Source organism: Melospiza georgiana, chromosome 5 (genome assembly GCF_028018845.1).
Source record: "Melospiza georgiana isolate bMelGeo1 chromosome 5, bMelGeo1.pri, whole genome shotgun sequence".
In the NCBI taxonomy this organism is placed as follows: domain Eukaryota; kingdom Metazoa; phylum Chordata; class Aves; order Passeriformes; family Passerellidae; genus Melospiza; species Melospiza georgiana.
This window is the reverse complement of record NC_080434.1, coordinates 59,142,461-59,163,333: the sequence shown is the minus strand read 5'-3', so window position 1 is coordinate 59,163,333 and position 20,873 is coordinate 59,142,461. Positions and strand designations below refer to the sequence as shown.

Genomic DNA, 20,873 nt, shown 5'->3' with positions numbered 1-20,873 from the left:
GAAATGAGCAGGTTTCTCTGTCTCTGTCATGGTACAGCTCTCAGGTACTCTCAGCTCTCTCCAGTGTCGCTTTTCTTCTAGTTATGTTTATCATTCTCTAGGAAGAAAGTAGTAGAATTTATTTATGCTGCGCAGACACAAACCTGAAGGTCATGTCAATATTTTACTGCATATTTTCTGCCTTCACTACCAGTGCTGTAACCTAAGACAAATCTATGCAGACTCACCATGCAGCTTTGGCTTCAGTAGCTAAAACAGCATGAAAGAGAAAAGCTAAGGAAAATCATTCAAATGAGGCAAGACAAAGACATTTTACCCCATCTTAATAATTTGAACTGATAGGCACAGACATCAGGCCAGTGAGGACAGATGGAGGAGAAGTGAAGTTGATATACAGGTTTTATACCCAGCAATAAACGTCAAAACATTTTGGGCAGCTGAAAAAAGAAGAGTGTAATGGCAACAAAATGGGCATCTCTGGAAACACAGAAGTGCTGTCAAATTGTACCTTTTTTTTTCACTTGTTCTTTTTTTTTTTTTTTTTTTTTTTTTTTTTTTCTTACAGAGAAGGCCTAATGGCATGCCAAAGTTTATTTTACATTTCCTGACTTCTTTTGTTAATGTTATGATCTTGATTACTTAAACATTGTTTTCTTTCTTCATTAACATAAGTATAGATTGCAAATCACTGTAACTCTTTAAAGTATTAAAATCATGTAAGAATGGTGTGATTAGAGTAAGTGATGAAAACTTTCTGGTCAGGACTTCAAAACATGTCAAATTCCTAATGAACAACTTGAGTAGGATGCTGCAAATAATGTTAATTAAAAATGTCCATGCACAGTCCCTTTGAGGGCATGCGAATAAATACATAGCAGTTTCTACTGGGATCTCAGTTCATACTGAAAATGAGGAAGTCTTTATAATTCATAACTATTACAGAGTCTTGATGAATGCTCTTTCTCATATTTCCCACTGGAAACCATTAGATAATCTGTTTTTATTATATAGAGCCAAACATTTGGCTTAATATTTTAGTTTTAGAACAGACCACAGAAGCATGGGGATATTAGCCATCTCATAATTTTTAGGGGTGCCTTAAAGTCATGTACATTTATTCCTGTCTTGAGAGTTTCTTTAAATTACAATCTTTGATCCTTGTTCTTCTAAAAATGTTACCCAAGATACATATAAAACAGAAGTTTCCTACTCTGTGTTTTTTCATTAACCATCTACCTTCCCACCCACTAATGCTGTGAATTTAAGAGTCTACATAATTGAGTCTGTAAATTAACAAAAAAATCCAGACAGCCAGAGCAACCAAGTTGCAGATGGTACATTGGCCTTAATGTTCTTATATTAGCACATTAGGCAAGCAGAAAGGGAGCTTTTAATTCATTATGCTTATGTGTTTTGGTTTGGTGGTAGTTTTTTTTTAATGGCAGCAAGATGCCTTTCTTTCCCTGACCTCCCTTCAAAGCCAATATCTTTTTGGGGCCAAAGATGAATTAAGTCAGATAGGAAAAATGTGTGATGAATGGATTATTCTGGGTATCTGAGAAAGACTGTGAGTAGGAAGCAATGGACTGCAAGAGTAATTCAAACTGGTTTTCAGTGTTCTAAACTATGAGTTATTCAGCATTTCAAATTGACAGCTTGTAAATGTAAATTTTATTAAATGCAGAGCAATAAAATTTTGTAAGTTTCTGTCATTTTGAATTTTAGTGGTCGAAATTGAAGCCTCTATCCTTTTAAATCACAACTTGTAGGAGCACAGCTCTATAGCATCCATTACTCCTAAATGTGTAAATGTGTGCTTTTCAAAACCTCATTATTGCCTTTGCTCACAAAATATCCTTGTCAGGATCCAGGTCTGCATGTCTCGTGTCAATGATAGGCTGACAGGCTCATGCCCTCTGTTATGTTTACAGTGTATATTGTATAAAGTTTTCTGCTCTTCATTCTCACTAGGCAGAAAATAAAACAGGATTATCAGTGATAGCACCCTTCAGACCAGCCAGATTTTCTCCTTTGATCTCAAAAAAAAAATTCTTTGCATGTGCAGTGCAAGAGTCTGGCTCAAGGATCCTTGTTTTGCTCTTGAGACAGACATTGCCTGAATGAGGAAAATGAAAACATAATAACGCCTACCAGCTAAAGCTGAAATCTAGCAGGCAGTGTCTTGGAAAAGTTCTTGCATGACAGAGTGAGATCAGTGGAGAACTTTTGTAATATTTTACTGGATAACAAAGCTTGAGTAGAAGGCAGTTTTGCATAGGCAAAGGATTGCAGGAACTCAGCCAGACAGCTCAGAAATTTATGAGACCAATTTTTTTTTGGACGATTATAACTGCCATCGAAGAACCAAAGTGAAGTGACAGAATTGCACAGCATCCAACATGTTTGTGTTTGCCAGCAGGGATCTAAAATCCAGCCACCTCACTTCATGTGCTCCAGCAGTCACAGACACATACTGTCTGTGTCTGTGTCTGTGGGTGTACATTCGTCCATTTAAAAGGAACACTAGCAACTCAAATATCATATTTCCTTTAAAAAAACAGGCATTCTACTTACAAGTAAGAATTGAAAATCACTCCAAACATTTTAAATTGTGTCAAATGATGAGAAGGATTAAAGACACACCACACCTCATTTTAAGTCAGAATCTCAATTCTCATAGTAGCCTAGATATTTTTATAGTATTCTGTTAAGTCTATGCAATAAGCTGAGTAAGCTCTCAATTAATTGAATATATTGTCAAATTGAATATGAATTTGAGTGTGTTATTAACTGGTGAGAATTTTACCAAAGTAAAGTAAGATAAAAACAACTGATGCATTATAAGATGCTAAAAGCGTAGGTGGTGGAATTCTCAGGAATTAGAAAATAATACCTAATTTTAATTAGTAATAATTGCATGTTCTCAAAACCTTAATTGCACCATTTCTTCTTGGTCTGCTTGAGTAGAGTACTAGATATGCAAATTCTGTCACAGTTTTCTTCCAGCTTTTGCTGGGATGCTTCTCTTAACTCTCTCTTTCTTAGTATTTTCTATATTTACCACGTTGCTAATGCACCTCTATGGTTTGGCTTGACTTAGATCTGAGATAATCATGCCATAAAGCACTTCATCTCCATCAGAAACACCTACAGTTTTGGCAGCAGTAATAAAATTGCCCTCAAGATGTAGAATTTCCTGGGAAGAAATTAGTTTGGAAGCATATAAACTAGCGTTGAGGAAAAACACTTTGAGTGAGTCACAACTTTTGATATCACATCAGAAGAAAATTGATACAAAGTAGGGGTTTGAAAACCAGTTATCCAAGAGATGTAATTCTGCTGGTCATAGTCCCTTATGGAAAATTGGGGGATAGTTCTGATTTTAGTTTGTCATGTGCAATAAGAAAGATGAATGGAAAAACTCAGAAATATTAGTTCTTTGTCATTCCAGCTGAGACACATTGACACTGAGCTGTGAACTTTACCGTGCTAAATGATATAAATAATGTCTGAGAAAGTGTGTTTATTAGAGCTAGGACAGACCAACTTCCAGACAGGATGTCAGCTCTCCAGTTTGCTGGATGTCACAGCTCACAGAAGCTGCAGCAGCTGGAGGGACTTGTGCCCAGCCTGATTGCTCCTGTCATGGCTTAGGTCACGGATGAAGATGAGCTCAGGTGAGGCTGTGGTGTGGGTGAGGTGTGGGTGCACATTCATTGCTGCAGTGGTGGTAGCAAACCATGGAGAAATTGTGGATGTGACGTCCTGAACTGCTGCAGCTGCTGGCTCCTGAACACAGACGGAGCCCTCTGTCACGGTGGATAGTGACACACACACCTATTTGGCACAGAATATATCTCAAAGCTGATTAAGATATTGCATTAAGCTATTCAGATGGGGACCATTTTCTGGCAAAGTTAGTGCTTTGCCTTCATTTTCAGACATGGCAATGAGATGACACAGCTGATGGCTGCCTGGTAGGTCTGTGGAGGAAATGCTCATCCACCAGAGTCCTGTATCTTATATAGACTATTACAACAGGACATAGCTGAGTTGGAGGATACTAAATGACACTCCATGGATATTTCAAATTAATTTTGGGCTGAAATCATTGTTTGCTCAAGAAAATCAGTCTTGGGTGTCTGCAGTCAGTGCAAACTTACCTCTCCCATGAAAGTTTCCCAGGAAAGTGCGCATCCAATAACTCCAGACTGAGCTATACACCTGACTGCATCGCTTGAATATTCACAGCGGCTAAAATCTGTAGTCAGACATGAGGATCTCAGTTCACTAGGTGATGTACACAGGTATAGCCAACAGATCATATTTGTTCCCTAAAAACTGCAAATTGCAATCTAGGGAAAAAGAAAAAAAAGTTTCCACAGTCATGGGGGACAATCAAAGAACAATGAGACAATTTCACACAAAATGACAGACAACTGTACTGGATCATCAGTACCTTCCAACTGAGAAGTACTTATAGATGAGGTTGCACAGTGAAGGAGCAGAGGAGTAGAGGCTCTACAGCAGCCAGTATAATAAAGTCTAGGAGTCTGGGGAACTAACTAGCTGTAAGCACTCTAAAAGCATGGCTGGCATGTGCTGCTGTGAACACAGAGCTGCACTGTCATGACTATGACATCTGCAGTTTAATGTTGGAGATAAATGTATATTTGGAGAAACCTGGAGCTCTTTTCTCACCTTTGAGGCTAGGTTGTCTAGACTTGGCAGAAAGGGGATTGCAGAGGGTTTCCAATGTCAAGATTCATTCAACTCATGTATGTGCAGTTCCTAGGATGAATATCAATAGTGAATAATTATTGCTGTGAAAGCTGATCATAAAAGTGCTTCAAGGGATATATCCACTATCATATTTATGTCAAATGTATTAAATATCATTTGCAATTAATAATTTATTCAGAAAATTAAGTTTGTCTTCTGAATTGTTCACACAGTCTTCACAGACTGATAGATTATATTAAAGCTTTAATTGATGTATTTCCAAGGGATTTCTTTTGACATATAGTTCAGAGTGAAAAAGAATGTTAATAAGGACCTGTAGGCAAGTGAAAAATAGGATACATTGCAACACAGGTTCACTTCACATGTCATATTAATGAGACAGTTGATTTGCTGAAAGATTTTTAGACATGTGCAATTTAGACATGATAATGTATTGGGTTTGCGTGTCCAGGTTTTGGTAGCGGGGGTGGGTTCTGTGAGAAGCTGCCAGAAGCTTCCATCATGTCCAACATGAGCCAATACCAGCTGGCTCCAAGATGGACCTGCCACCAGCCAAGGTCACGCCAACAGCAACAGTGGCAGCACCTCTAGGAGGTAAGGAGAGGGGGAAAAAATCTGCACAAGTGTATCTGAACAGAGAAATGAGAATATGTGAGAAGAACAATCGTGCAGACACCAAGGTCAGTGGAGAAGGAGGTGAAGGAGATGCTTCAGGCACTGGAGCAGAGATTATTTATCCCTCTGCAAGCCTGTAGTGCAGACCTTGGAGAGGTAGGTGCTCTGTGGAGCTCCATGGTGGAGCAGAGATCCACCACCAGCCCCTAAAAGACCCCATGCTGGAACAGGCAGATCCCTGAAGGAGGCTGTGACCCTTGGGTAACCCATGGTGAAGCTGGGAAAGAGTGTAAGGATCCTCCCCTGCAGAGGAAGGAAAGGGAAAGACTATGTGTGATGAACTGACCACATTCCCCCTTCCTTATCCTCCTGCACCCCTCAGGGGAAGGAGCTGGAGAATCAGGGAGTGAAGATGAGCCTGGGAAAAAGGCAAGGGTGACAGAAAGGTGTTTTAAGTTTTGAGTTCATTTCTCTGTGTGGGAGTAGCTACACATTAAGGCAGAAGTATGGAAATTGGTAGATAAGGAGAAGATGGGAGAATTAGATAAAGAGAAAATTATGATGGATGTTACTGAAAGAAGTATCAGGTTGCAGGGGATGGGCCACCTGAGCAATAAGTTTCAGGTGCAACATTGTGTAAGGCATTTCTTAAAGAACTGCCCACAAAAAGCAGGATCAGGCTGATTAACTGGCTAAGAGGATTTTGGGAAGCTATGGCAGAGGCTCAAGATACTGGGCCAAGAGAACTGGATAACTGTGGCCCAAAACCCTCGATGTGGGGTAAGATTCAGCCATATAGACTGTAAAGTCATACACTTGGAAACTAGTAACTAAATATTCAGGAGTATTCACAAGGAGATGAGATTTAATAGCTTATAGTTCAAGAGAAGAATGAGATAGCTACTAGATCTATTGTAAATGTGATTTCTGTGTGAAAAAAGCAAATGCAATTATTGTGCACAATAAAAAAAAGCTGTGGGAAAGAGGGAGAAAAGTGGACATTTGAGATTATTGTACTTGTCTTCCCAAATAGGCAGGCTGAGGCTCTGCCCTCCAGGAAGCATCTAAACATCTGCCTGCTGATGGGAAGTAGAGAATTAATTTCCTTAAAAAAAAAATCGCTTGTGTGTATGGCTTTGTTTCACTTATTAAACTGTGATTATCTCAACTTTCATCTCTTGTTTTTGTCCTGATTCTCACCTTGCTCCTGCTGTGGGAGAGGGACCAAGTGACAGGGGGAAGTTTCTCTGTCAGGTGGGATGTTGTGGTTTACCCCAGCTGGCAACCAAGCCCCATGCAGATGCTTGCACACTCCACCATCAGCAGGATGGGGAAAGAACTGCAAGGGTAAACCCATAACATGGAATGAAACCACCAGGCCTTAGAACAAACTTCCAAGAAGAGTGGTGAGAGCACATGGCTTTCCTGCTTTCATGATGGAACTTGATGGTATCCTTCAGGAATTCAACAACAGGACACCAGTGATTCAGGTGGGTCCTTCCAAAGCTGCAGTACAGGCTAGAAAATAATTCTAGATTTTCCACGGTGTTATAAAAAGAAAAAAAAACCAGCTTTTTTTTTGGACTGGTAACAGGTCAAGACTGTGAGAAAGACAGCTTTATCCATTTTTGCAACAAGCATTGTGGTTTGGGGTCAAGAAACAGGAGTTCCCAGTGATCCTCTGTGTTCATGTGGGAAATTCCAAATTTGCATGACTGTGTCAGTAGAAGTTAGAATTACTTAATTTATAAATTAGCTCTCTTTTTGTAGGTCTTTTTGACCCGTTTTCTTTCTGTAACTGTTGTTAGCCTTGCTGTTGCTGGACTTTATACTCTGAGTTACATAGTGTAGTTTAGTGAGAAAAAGTGTTTACCACACTGAAAATGTGGTGTGGCTTTATTAGTAAATTCAGCTAGTGGAAAGACAAGAGAACTTGTTTGTCCATTCACACAACTGGAGAGCAGGTTTCCAATGTGGGTTTTTCATGTTAACTATGGCTAGAATTACTGCTCATGTCTTAAATACTAGCCAAGTGTCAGTGAGTTATTTCCCTTTACAGGGAAAAAGGTAGTGCCTTACACATATTAAAAAGCTACTGCTGACATTTCTCTCCCCTCCCCAGCAGAGTCAATGCAGGAGGAGATAGTTCCAGTGGGACCACATGCCATGGTCACTATTGCCAGAGGGATGCGGTCAGCTTTCTCCTAAACATTTAGCTTGGCCTCCACAGTCCTGTGCTTGGTGAACCTCACTGGCCCTGTTTTACTGGGCAGTTTGTGGGGAACAGCTGCCTAGTGGTTCTTCTCTGTTTTGTTAGGCATTGTAGTTCATAAAAGTTGCGGCCTTCAGCTTAACCATATTCCTGAGTGGAAAGTCTTGTTCACTGCAGTGTCTGGGCCAGAGACCTTTACATCACTGCAGTCAACAGTGTTAAAAACAGTCACTCCTTACGTGACCTTAGGTTAGCAGGAAGCAAGATGGAAGAATGCCCTTCCAAAAGCAAGGATTTCCAACTTGAGTAGGAACTGTTTTTCACATGTACCAAAACAAGTCATTATTTACCATTTCCACTCAGTTGTCTGTCTAGTCAGGCACATTAATCACTGAGTTTCACTCAAGGCATAGTCATCAAGCAGTGCAGAAGAAAACAGTGTCTGGTAAAGACATTAGAGATGGTATTGGTGATGTAGAAACAATTTGGGTTTTATTTGCAGATCTGTAGTGCAATTAAAACCAACAGCAGCTCTCTACTCTGCTCCAGAGATGAGTGGCAAACCCAACATTATAATGGAAGTAAATATATTTTCTTTTTAAATGCCCACTTTTGCTTTTCTTTTCAAGGACACTTTCCTCATTCAAACAAATGGAAAGTCGATGTCCACATTGAAGAAGAGGAGTGTGTGCAGATCCCAGCTACAGAGACTTGAAATAGAAAAACTGATATGAATGAAACTCAAAAGAGAATGAGTGTTGTTGTGTAAGCATGGGCATAAAAAGCAGAACAAATATTAAAAGAATGTCTTGTATTGGTAACAGAGGACACAGTTAATGTCAATCACTCTGAGAAGTGTGTTGTTTCCATCAAGTGCTGTAAGGACAGCACAGATGACTTGGAAGCTAATGACCCTGCATTCTTGAAGAGGATGGCAAAAAGGTTGAAGGCTCTCACACATGCTATTCCTTTTTCTCTCAGTGCAGATTCCACCTCATTCAGCTTGATTCACACCTTTTCTCAGAGCTTGGGAGAAGCACACATCTATTTCCTATGTAGGCAATGATTTTTAGTGATTTTGTAGATACTTGCATAAGGGAGTACAACCTTATACTACATTCAAAAAAAAACCTCCCACATTCAGAGGTGTAGTTTGCATTTGTACAGTTTGCATTTGCAAACATGGTGGACTGTGTGTGCCACAATTACTTAGTCAGGGTAGCTTAAGAGCAAGGAGGCAAAGGAATCAAAACTGGAACTGTACTATTTCTTCAAACAGAAACTGATTATCAAAAATAGTTTTCTAATTAAACTGTAACAAAATGAAAGGATTAAAAAAGACAGTATTTCTGACTTCCAGCTCAAAACATGAGCAGAAATGAAAATCAATGGCTTGCACTAAAAAATTTAACCAGGTTTGTAGGGGGAAATGTGAAGAAGGGAACAAACGCAACACAAAAATTCACAGGGGCCAGGAAGGAAAATTCCTTTAAACCCAAATGAGGTGAGCTGGGTACCTGGCTCTGTCTCTTGAGATGGATGAAGATGTTACATAAAAATGTGGACAGCGAAGAGTGAATACTAAAAATTCCCACTCTTGTCTCTGCCCCTTAGAAATTCCCACAGATTTCCCTATCCAGCCCTCCTTTCCTACCTACATATAAGCTCTAACTCCTCCACTGCTGCCTGTCTCCTCTCCTGAACATCTCTGGCCTGTGCTGTTACACTCTACTACCTGTGTCTCCCAAAAACTCATTCAGAAGTTGCAGTGATTCTACTTATGGAAAGTTACGAAATACAGACCAAATGTCAAACAATATATATTTACATAACAATATATATTTATTGTCTGCGTCACTTGGTGACCCAGGCTCTTTTCAGTGAAAACTCCATTCAAAGTAACTGCTCAAGGATTTTTCCTTAATGTTTTAAATATGCATAAGAGTTTCAAATTATCTCTATATTGCCATCAATGATTTTTTTTTCACTGCAGTGATCTGTTTGTTAATTCTAGTGCTTTTCAACACACTTCATATATTTCCTTTAACTGTGAAGTATCAAACACTTTGAGACTAGCTTCCTTTCATCTATAAAATGCAAATTTAGTAAAGATGGCAATGACAAAAATAGTTCAATTTGAAAGCCTCCCAGAGGGGATGTATTGTAGCAAAAGTTTGTACCACTCTGTAAAATGACCACAGCATGCTGTTAATGAGCTTGCTGAACATTGCAAGCAAGATGTGTAAAGATTTCCAGTCAGATTGTTTGCCCTGTTATGCTGCTTCAGTTAAATAATGGTAAACAACACTCTTTGGTAGTATTATTGTTAAAGCATTAACTCCACCAGGCACCTTTTTTGTACACTTATCTTTTATACAGTAAAAAGTGGTTTTAGTACATTCCTGTCATCCTTAAGCAAGGAGGTTTTTGGGAGCTGAGTTGCCCAATTGCATTCCTATGCCATTGCCTGGGGTAGTTTCCATTCATTTTTCTTAGTAGCCAGTAGCAAGCATGCATGTTTATCCATACCAAGTATTATTGTACTTCCAAAATTATGTTTTAATATATAACTGCTTATTTAAACAGATCAGATACACAGGCTCAAGACAAATTTAAGCCCATGAATACAACATCGAAGATAAAAAGGAAGAAGAAAATTAAATTTTGGGATGTTTATTACAACACACACATTTCTTTGAGGTATTTCAAATGAAAATACACATAGTCTGGACACCTGGAGCACCTTGCTCTCTTATCATCCTGCTTTTGCACATGTAGCTTCTCATCTTGTGAGTTAAATAGAACCTGTTTCCCCTCAAAATCAAGAAAGCTTTAAATTATTATTTCATATTTTTTTCTTAATGTGACTGAGGTGGCATTTGAGAAATATGAGCAGTTCCACCAAGAGTGGTTTATCAAGCATGTGTCTGCCCTGGTGTGAGATGTGGAGCTTTTAAATGTCTAATGCCAACTGTACAGCTATTCAGTATGTCAGAAATCATAAAGGGTAAGTTTCACGTTTGTCCCTATTGCTCTTCCTTCCAAGAAATGCTGAGCCCTGATGCTGATCTTGCTGAAGTGCCAAAGAACTTGCAGTACAATTAGGCTAAATGATTATCTGAAGTGGAAAATAATGAAGAACATGTTAAATTTGATTCAAAGTATGGAGTGACAAAGGTGTGTGTCTTGTTTTACATTAGAATCTAATGTACTTTATGGTGTATCTGCCCCCCTCTTTTTAATTTTTTTTCCCAGAATGTCATTAGAAAAGCATTTAGCCTCAATTATGCAAACACATGACTACATGATCAATACGGAACCTTCTTCATCCAACTGAGGATTGAGTAAAACAGTGTACCTGTAATATTGGAAATTTCAGACATACATATCATAAAGAAAACCTGAAAGAGACTGAAACAGGTGATTGCTCTTAAGACATTATACAAACTTGTTCTAAAAATTCTTAGCTTGTAATTGAATCCATTAAAATACATCTATACCTCAAAGAGTTCCAGATGGTTCTGTTCAAATTGTCATACAAACAATGTCCAAAGAATTGTTGTCACTCATACTGGAAAAATATGTCAAATGGAGGCTTGAAGAGATTTGGTACTATTGGATATCATTATTAATGACTTTTGAAGAGAGTATGGTTCTTAGACTTCCAGATATAAGCAAGTCAGGATGGTTGGCATGCATTTTAGAGGATAACATTATAAATAAAATTTTATAGACAAATGTTGCAAGTTGCCTGAAACAGGATTAAATTCAATGGGGAAAAGCAGAAAGCACTACAGTCAAACAGAAATAAAGCATGTATGAAATGCCAATAATAGGAGAGCATCCAGAGGCTCTTTTAGTAAATCAGGACTCATATGAGTCAGCAATGTCACACCGTCAAGAAAACAAACATCATACTGGGATATGTAAACAGAAGTCTTGTACGCAAGACACATGAAGTAATACTTCCACTCTGCTCAGTATTCCCAGGGCCTCAACAGAAGTACTGTATCCAGTTTTTGGCACAGTACTGCAACAAAGTGGAGAGGGGCCAAAGGAAAGCAACAAGAATAATCAGAAGTTTAGAAAAGACAACCGGGGGAAAGACTGACTGAAGAGGAGTTGTTTAGTCTGTGGGGAAGATGACAGGCTGAAGGGACGCTGGCAGTTCTCAAACTCAGGGAAGGCTGATGCAAAAGATGAGGTTAGAGCCTGTTCTCCCTGGCTATACAATGTATTTTATATGTAATAAAGTAATGGCCTAAAATTCAGCTAGGGCTACCTTGACAAGCTTTCTTATTGATTCCTTATATAGATAGAAAAGTTCTGAGACTGTGTGAGAAAATGGTGGAGTCTCTAGAATCGGGATTGTTCAGTCTGCAGAAAAGAAGGCTCCAGAGTGACCTTACTGCACAGGCCTTTATGTACCCCCCCTAAAGGGGATATGAGAGTGAGAGAGAGACTTCGTACAAGTGCATGCAGGGATAGAACAGGGGGGACGGCTCTAAACTGAAAGAGTGCAGGGTTAGATTAGATATCAAGAGGAAATTCTTCGCTGTGAGGTGCAGTGAGGCCGTGGCACAGGTTGCCCAGAGAAGCTGCGGCGGCCCCATCCCGGCAGTGTTCCAGGCCAGGCTGGACGGGGCTCTGAGCAACCCAGCCTAGAGAAAGGTGTTGGAATGAGATGATCTTTAAGGTCCCTTCCAACGCAAACCAGTCAGTGACTATGATTTGGCTGCCATAGCTATTTATTTAGTTGCCATATGTAATTGCCATAGCAAACCCCCGCCGCCCGCCCGATCAGCCCCACACGGGGCGGCCCCGCCCCTCAGCGGGGGCGGCCGGGCCATAGCCCCGCCCCCACCCCGCCCCCCGTTGCTTGGTTACCGCGCAGGGCGTCACTGCGGGGCCCGAGCCACGGCGGCGAGCGGCCTACAGCCGGGCTGAACCATCCTTCGACCCTGTGGGGGAAGAAGTGGGTGTGTCCCGAAGCAGTAGATGGACTTGTTGCTGTAGCTCCCGCCCTCAATTTACCGCTTCCCCCCCTTTTCTCTGCGCTGTCGTTGGTTTCGCCCTGCGCGGACCATAGCGACGGAGGGCGCGCCGGAGGAAGATGGCGGTGGTGGCTCCACCGTTGGTGCCGGCTTTGTGAGCGCGCCGCTCGCTCTTCTCCCTGTCCCGTTCTCGCTCCTGCACCTAGCTCCTCCCGGCTGCTCTCAGCCTCTTCTTTCCTGCCGGGGCCGTAGAGATCATGTCGGACTCGGAGGAGGAGGAGAGTCCGGACCGCCAGCTCAAGCTGGTGGTGCTGGGGGACGGCACCACCGGCAAGGTCAGTGCCGGCCCCGCCGGCAGCTCCTCTCCCTCGCCGCGGTGCCCTGAGCCCCTTCGCCGCCTTCCCCCTCACGCTGCCCCGGCTCTGCTGCTGAGGAGGGAGCAGCTCGCGGCGCTTCCAGTCTGTCGCGCAGCCGCTGTCGCGATACCCGCTGGCTGCTCCCCCTCGGCTCCAGGCCCTCCAGGCACGGGGGACGCGGGCTCTTCCCGCCGGTGTCCGCGCCGTGCCCCGCAGCCGAACCCTCTGGCGGGCCTTCCGACCCGAGGAGGTATCGTCACCTAAAAGACGTACACGACTGTAATCCAATTTTCTTGAGCCGCGGGCAAAGGAGCGGCCAGTAACGTAGTTCGTGCTGTGTGACGGAGTTGCCGTGGTCCCCGTGCGCTGCCCGTGTCGCGACGGAGGCAGGAATGGCTCGGCCGCAGCCGCTGGAGCAGCCCAGAGCCGCTCTCGGCGGCTGCAGTGCCCCGGGCGGGCAGGGCTGGGGTCCGGACCGGGCACGGGGGTTCGCGGCTCCCCTCCAAAGGGACGAGCAGGGAAGGTCGCTTAGCTGGGGCTGCAGCGCCCTTCCTTTCGGATACAGAGCTGCCAGCCTCCCGAGCTGGATGAAACACTTTGCATCTAGTGGAGTTACTGTTCAGAGTTTGAAAAGGCACTGCTGGGTCTATTTTAGTTTGTAACTTCTATGTTTTTGTTTTTTTTTTTTTTTCCCTATCTGTAATCACCATAATGAAACCCTGTTTATAAACGTTTATTTATCAACAATAATCAAACAATAATCAAAACAATCAAACAATAATCCAACAAATTTCTCTTTGTAAAAGAGAAATTTTGACAAGGAGAGACCAAAGAAGGCAAAAGAAAGGTTGCTTTCTTGACCATTTAAAATAGTTACTGATCCTAACTATTCCCTTGAACATTGCATATTGGCATATATAGCCTGAATAATTTTGTGAGACACACCTGAAAATAGTAAATTTATTGTATGATTGAAGTATACAGTTCTTTCCTCTGTCGTTAACTTTTGAAATTGCAAGGAGAAGAAATTCTGCGTGCTTCACAGTTCATATGAAAAAAGGAAATGTTCGTAGAGCTGGTTTAAGTGTAGTGCCTTGCATTAATAGGAATAAGCTCTAAGTGAAAGTACATGTGGTTTTGCTCACTTACTTACTCAGAGCTCTGTAAAGAAACAAAACATTTTTTTTTGTCTCCAGTGATTCTAAACCCAGTCTGAAGTGGTATTGTGTTCATGTGAGTCAGTAGATGGGCAGTTCCAGCCAGCTGTGTGATGAGAGCATAATAAATGTACAGCATTGACAGCTGAAGTGCTGCTTCATGGGTAGCATTTCCCAGGAGTTTCCCATTCACACTGAAGAATCCTTTCACTGCTGCTGTTGAGCAGCTTGTGGCAAGACCTCTTGCCAAGCATGGATTTTCAAGCATTCTTGAGTTTTGATGTATATTCCTGTTGGTTCCTACCTCTCTCTCAGGAGCTGCCACTCACTGCATCTCCTGCTGACTCCAGGAATCTCATGCTTCCAGGGCAGGTTCTTGGGCACGAGCAGCAGCAGTACTCTGGTGGGCTGCTTTTCCTCCCGTCCCCCCTAGATGATGCTGTAATAGAGGCTCCTTCCCACCATCCCACTGGCTGGCAGCACTCACAGATTTATTGTAGGGTCTTGTAAAAATAAAGAAGCAATTGGGTCATGGAATGGAAGGATAAAATGTACCTACTACTATTTTTTACCTCAGAAGACTAAATTGTTGAGGCTCCTCTCTTTTGTTGTCTACTCGTTCCGCTTACTTGTTGAAACCTGTGTATGTCTATGTGTTTTCAGCTCTAAATTGCCTGGCTCTCACATCTGGTTCACAGCTGGTCTTCACACACATGCATACTTACCTCTCTTTTACTGTGCAAGGTGTTGGTTTTTCTCTTCCTGTCACCCTGGGACCATGAGACAGGAGGTGTGTAGAAAATGATGGGATATATCTGAAATGCTGTATCTTGTACTTAGTGTGAGGTGTTCACATTTGTCTTCTTTTACCTCCTCTTTTCCAAAGAAACAACAAAAAAAATTGTTGTTATGGGTCAGGTGGAAACTTGCTGTTTTCCTCACCCATTGCTTAGAAGCAATGTGACTCGAGTTCTGTGAAGGGATTGGTAGCAGCTTAAAAACAAATCAATGTCAGTTCAAGCTAAAGGTAATGTTTGTACTTACACTAGCTAGGAATTGCTCTATCCATGAGGCAAGAGAGGCATGATGTGCTTCTGTTAATTTGTTTTGAGGTGGTTGAATTGATAACTGGATACTTAAATTTTTAAGGGTAGCAATAAGCACTGCTGGAGCAAACACAAGTAAAGAAGAGTAAAAGTGGAAGAAGGCAGAAGTGAGACAGTAGAATGTGTAAAACTCTTAGAGTAAAATAGAGATGCAAGGTAATGGTAAACTGTGGAAAATCAAAATTGAGGGAAGCAAGGCTGGTTAGTCAGAAGATAATAGAGGATGATTTTAATGAACTAGACAAACTAGGAAAACAATCTAAAGAGCAATCAGAAGTGGGGGCAATGGGGAGATGAAAAAATCCAGCAATTATTAATAGCAGTTGGCTCTTTGATTTTGAATATGGGAAGGACATATATACACACAGCTGCCTTACGTGTCTAGGTTTTAAATCAGACCACTCTTCGTGGGCCAAAATGATTTTCCATTAAAATAAACCAACATTACTACTAGTATGGATTGAAAAAAAAAAAAGATGTTATGATCCAGATATTTCTACTCTTTTTGTGCATAGATTGGCTTAATACTGAAATATACAAGGATGCTGATTTAAGATAGAATATTATGATTTGCCAATGTAGAAAAAGGTTTTGGGCCTCTGGAAGTAAATCTCAGAGCTATTAATGGGAAGGGAGGTCCTGAAAAATAGGTGTGCTGAGGTTCTGTTTGTTTGCTGTCTGTTGTAGCTGGAACTGGAGTATGGTATCAGAAACATCCTACCTTTCCTTCTGGTAACAATGGATGATGAAAATGAAATAATGAATGCTCAAGCTATAGGAGTGGTAGGAGCTAAAACATAGGTTGGCATAAAAAGTAGTGTCCTGCTTAATTAAGGATTTTTTTAGAATAGAAGATTTTTAAGCATTTTGAATTGTCTTGTTACACTTGGGCTCAAAAACTTCATAGATGGTGACAAAAATATTTTTATCACTCTTGAGTCTCGCAAATGGAGAACTGAATGAAGTGTGCTGTGCCGATTGGCCCAGCTGTATCAAAGAGACCTACATCAAATGTCAAGAAGTTATGATAACTTTCTCTTTTTCAGTGGAGAAAGTTGCATCAGTAGTTGGCAGTGGGATGGAAGGACATTAGCTTGGACAGTTATGTGTTTTTATGGTAGTTAAAGCATTTCATCATTTAGCCTAGTGTTTGTTTTAGTTTTGCTTGTCCTAAAATTCTTGTCAGTAAGATAGGACATGACTGAGAGATTAGTGTAGCTGTGCTTGGATAATGGTATTGATGTTCTAGAAGGGAGTGAGAGAAAGGATAGATACATGTGGTTTTTGGAAAATAGATTTTCAATTTGTGGCTAAAGTTTGTGTGTGAATGGAAATTCATGGCTTCAGAGCTATGTGCTTGCATCTAATTGAATTTTTGGTTTAGTTTTCTTTCTTACAACTGTGATACTACACTTTGGCACCACTTTCTCAAAACTTAATTCTATAGGACTTTACTCAAAGAGGTGTCATTGGTGGGGTTTTCCCTACAAGTTTCTGGTTGCCCTGATGAGTAGTCATTGTCAGAGCTGGCTATCATTGCTTGTTCCATATGACTTTCAATTTAATTACTTTTTAGTTTATTTCATAGATATTTGCTTTTTTTCCTCTTTACTCATTATGTAGGTCTTCAGGAACAGCATGTCAAATTCAGTTTATACTGAATTGTTGACATTGAAAAATAGAAGCAAGGAACTGTTATGCTTTTTATGTAAGGTTAAATTCCATCTTTGCTTCTTTGAAAAAAGCCTTCCTAAATATCCTATTGTATTTTGAACTTAGAAGACTGTACTTTTTTTTCTTTTACTGCTATCTTGGTTGCTGTATATTAGAGTTCAAAGACATTTTCTTGTTTTTAACAAGGCTTCTTTAACCCCAACCTTCTTCAATAAAGTATTGATATTTAGAATAGGATGTTTACATTAGGTGTGTGAACCTTCCAAATGGATGGAATTTTTGCTGGAAATTCTGCTATGCAAGCTGGTGACCTGTTTGTCTTAATAGAGCTGCAAAGGAACAAAGGCCTTCATACAATTGTATTGTTTTCTGAACCTGACATTAAGGGGTGGAATTGTATGGAATGCAACCTTTCTAAAAAATGGTCACTGATTACTTATTTATTTTTACAACTACAGTTCTACTGAACCATTATTTAACTTTCATTAATTGTTATATAGATTGTATTCAGCATGTCCTCAGGTAAAACAGTTGGGCAAAATCTTTTCTGGCAAGCATGGCAGGGAACACTTCTGGGATTTGAAGGGAGTATTTGCATTGTAGAGGCGCTTGAATATGCATTGACATAACTTCTTTGTTTATTGTTGTAAAGAAGTTTGAACTGTTGCTCTTAGCATTTTGTGGATAAATGCTTGTTTTGTGAAAAAATAGAGGACCCTAGACTGGTAATTCAACACCTTGAGCTCTAACATTTATTAGGAAAAAATTTAAGAAGGAGTTTGTCAATGATTTTGTGCTATAAATTCCTTTGCATTCAAGAGCACAGTGGAGAAAAACTGTTTCAGAGGACTTTGCCATGCTGTTGATTACTTGCTACTCTTATAGGTCAGCTGTTATTGAATATGTGTCATTTCTTGTTACTAACAGCCCTAGAAGTCCTCAGGGATTATTGAATGTCAAAGAATGATAAGCTAATATTTACTGAGCCTTTAAAATAAGAAGGGAGTGGTTGCTTATTTAATGAGGATCTTAATTAGTGTGTTGGAGAATATAGAATACTGTAATATAGTCAGATGCTACTTGAATCTGTACTCTAGGCACTAGTTACTTTTCCAAAAAGGAAAATTTCAAGAGGACTGAATAGTGTATTCATGCAGTTGTCTTATTCTCATCTACATCTTTAAGGTCATAATAAATTAAAGATGTCATTGTAATCTGGACATGCTAACTCTTGAGATTAAGTGAATCAGTTCTACTGACTCTTTCAGAACTGTAGTCTGAATCTGTATTGAATTTTATTTTGTGTGTGTTGTTAGGATTACTGTCACATAGCTGAAGGCAGAAGAATCTTCTCACGATTTGCTCTCTGTGGTCTTCCCCCTTTCCACAGGGATATAAATATATAAGTGTACTCATGCTATTTCTAGTTTACTTGCTTTTTTCCCCATTTTTTTTTAATTTTTAATCCTTTTGGGGCTTGAGTTCAGTGAAGTAAATGAAAATGTTGCATTAGGCTAACACTGACTTGTGGAATTGTTTCCTAAACATGTCTTCTGATATGAAAATATCATTCATTGTATATATGCCAGTGATAGGAATATAAATATAATACAGAAACATGAAAGCAGTAAATCTTATTTTATTTATTTAATAGGAAATCTAATAGCTGAATAAATATTTGCCAATTCATAATAGAGTGTTAATGCTGGAGCTCTGGTGATAATGTTTTAATGCTAAAAAGGGTGGTTTTTTTCTGTGTACGTTTGGCATTAGCCTAATTTAGATCTTTGTTATAACCTTCTATTCAAGGACCTTGCCTATTCTCATATTTCAGAACTATTTGCATTATTTTGCTATTGCATTTTGATTAAATGTGCTCCTAACAGCAATTCTGATAACAATTGGTATGACTTATCTCTTCATGGCTTGATAAATGGAAAACTGGCAAGAAAAAACCCTTCTGGCCTGCTTTGAGTTTTCTTAGACAGTGTAAAGGTTTTGTGATCTTCTTAGTATTTTTCCTTCTCTATATAGGTAAAGAAATATTTAGATTTTTTTTCTGTAGCTAATTTGTATATTTGTTTACAAATGTCATGCGAACAAGAGATTTTTAAGTGTACACTAATTTGATGTTGCTTATATTTTATAATTTTTAATATTTAGTATTTTTTTCACAATGCAGACTTCTGAATTATTTATGATTGTACCACTATTTTCTCCTTTACTTTTTTTGTGGGCCTTCTTTGTATATTTCTTTCCTTTTCTACCCCCACCAATTTCTTTTTTTTTTTTTTTCTTTGTCTTCAATGGAGACACTAAATTGCTACCAATAGAATGTGCCTTGCTTCAGTAGTTTGCCCAGGTTAGTTGTGTATCCTTTCAGCCATATACACTAAAAGCTTATTATTAGGTTAACAGTGTATTGGTTTGCTTTCATAAATCCACAGAATACCAATTGAAGAAATAAATTTTCAAATTTCTGCTGAAGGGAATAAATCTATAAATGTGCATTCTTAATATGTGTTTATCTTCTTTTTCTGTGTGCAAGAAAGGACTCTTTCCATTTAAGAGTTCGTGTAATCCCTGATCCCAAAACTGATGTACAGTGGCAGAATCTGGCCACACTCAGGAGCCCTCTGTGGGATCCTGCACTGTGCAGGTCTCTATTCTCTCCCAGAAAATTGGTCTGGGATCATGGTGTTCCTTACCAGAGAGGACCCTTGTTTTTGAAATGAACGCTTTTTAAAAATACTGAGATCTTGAGGTACAGATGGTGTTGCCTAGATTTATGTCTGTTTGAGCATACTAATGATACCTCCTTCAACTCTGCACAGTATTTTGTAATAGAACTATTAAGAGTTTTTTGAAATCAATGCAAATATGCACCTTGCTTCTTTTTGCATAAATTAGTAGCCTTTGCCACCTCCTGTTATTATGTTGAAAGTGACTGGAGTGCTTGTCAATCCAAATCCATGAACACTGTTGGCATTCATTGATTTAAAAAGTGCTTAACTGTATTTCATACTTTTGGGTTAACATAAAGTTTGTTGCTGTTAAAAATGACGACTTAATTTGATACTGTTCTGTTTTAGACATCCTTAGCTACCCGTTTTGCTCAAGAAACGTTTGGAAAACAGTACAAACAAACCTTAGGACTGGACTTCTTCTTGAAAAGGATATTATTGCCAGGTAAGAGAATAAAAACTAACTCTGAAAGGCTGGGTGGCAGCAGGACTTGCAGAAACAGATTCTTCAGAGTAATGTGTACTAAATAAGCTAAGTGCAGTGATTTTTATGGCAAAGTAAATTAGGTTGTTTGGAGAATATTTTGTTCATACTTTCCTGCCAGGTGTCATAGAGTTATGCATTTGCAACTTACATCTCTAAGTAAAGCACTGAATTCAAATAAAAGGAGTGTTATCTATACTGATGAATTTTATAATCCCTGCTTAAGTGCACTCACTTTTCACGTGGGTAGTGTAACATACAACAATGAAATGGAACTTTAAAGATATTAATTGAAAAAGTATATGTGTTTTGAAAGAAATATATATATTTTTAAATGAAATACACAGCTTATATTTGAGTTGTGTGGGAGATGCATAATGCAGCTATGGACTCACAGTGCTCTAATATGTGAATGCTGTTTTATGCAAGGCAGCATGAAATTGCTGGCATTTAATAGACCACTAAAATTTAGGGTCCCTCGGCACTCATAAAAATACAGTTTGAGCATTCAAGATGTTTCACTTCATGAAGGCAAAGAAACTATTTAGATGCCAGTTGCGGCACACTGCATGGAAAATGCAAAGAAATAATTAAAAAAGAATAATTGCTGGTTAAGTTTGTCTCTGGACAATTGGGGTTTAAAATACGTCTTTTCACTGATTTGTGTGTGCTCATATTCTAAGTATGCAAGTATTTAATTAAAAACATTTGCTTCTGGATTCAGAAATCAGAAGTTAGAAAAAGTTAGTGTAATTATTAAGAGCTGTAGAGAGATTTGATAAAGTTGA

The 20,873-nt window shown here is 39.6% G+C and overlaps 1 protein-coding gene across 2 annotated transcripts in view; it reads left to right on the top strand.

Annotated features, from left to right (window-relative positions):
* Window positions 1-12,505: 12,505 nt before the first annotated feature.
* Window positions 12,506-20,873, top strand: part of RAB28 (RAB28, member RAS oncogene family) — a 66,729-nt gene continuing 58,361 nt past the window's right edge. For both annotated transcript variants that reach the window (XM_058025048.1, XM_058025047.1), the window contains exons 1-2: window positions 12,506-12,899; window positions 19,950-20,046. In XM_058025048.1, coding sequence (XP_057881031.1) covers window positions 12,822-12,899; window positions 19,950-20,046 — 175 coding nt within the window. In that variant the 5' untranslated portion in view covers window positions 12,506-12,821. The remainder of the gene's footprint in view (window positions 12,900-19,949; window positions 20,047-20,873) is intronic.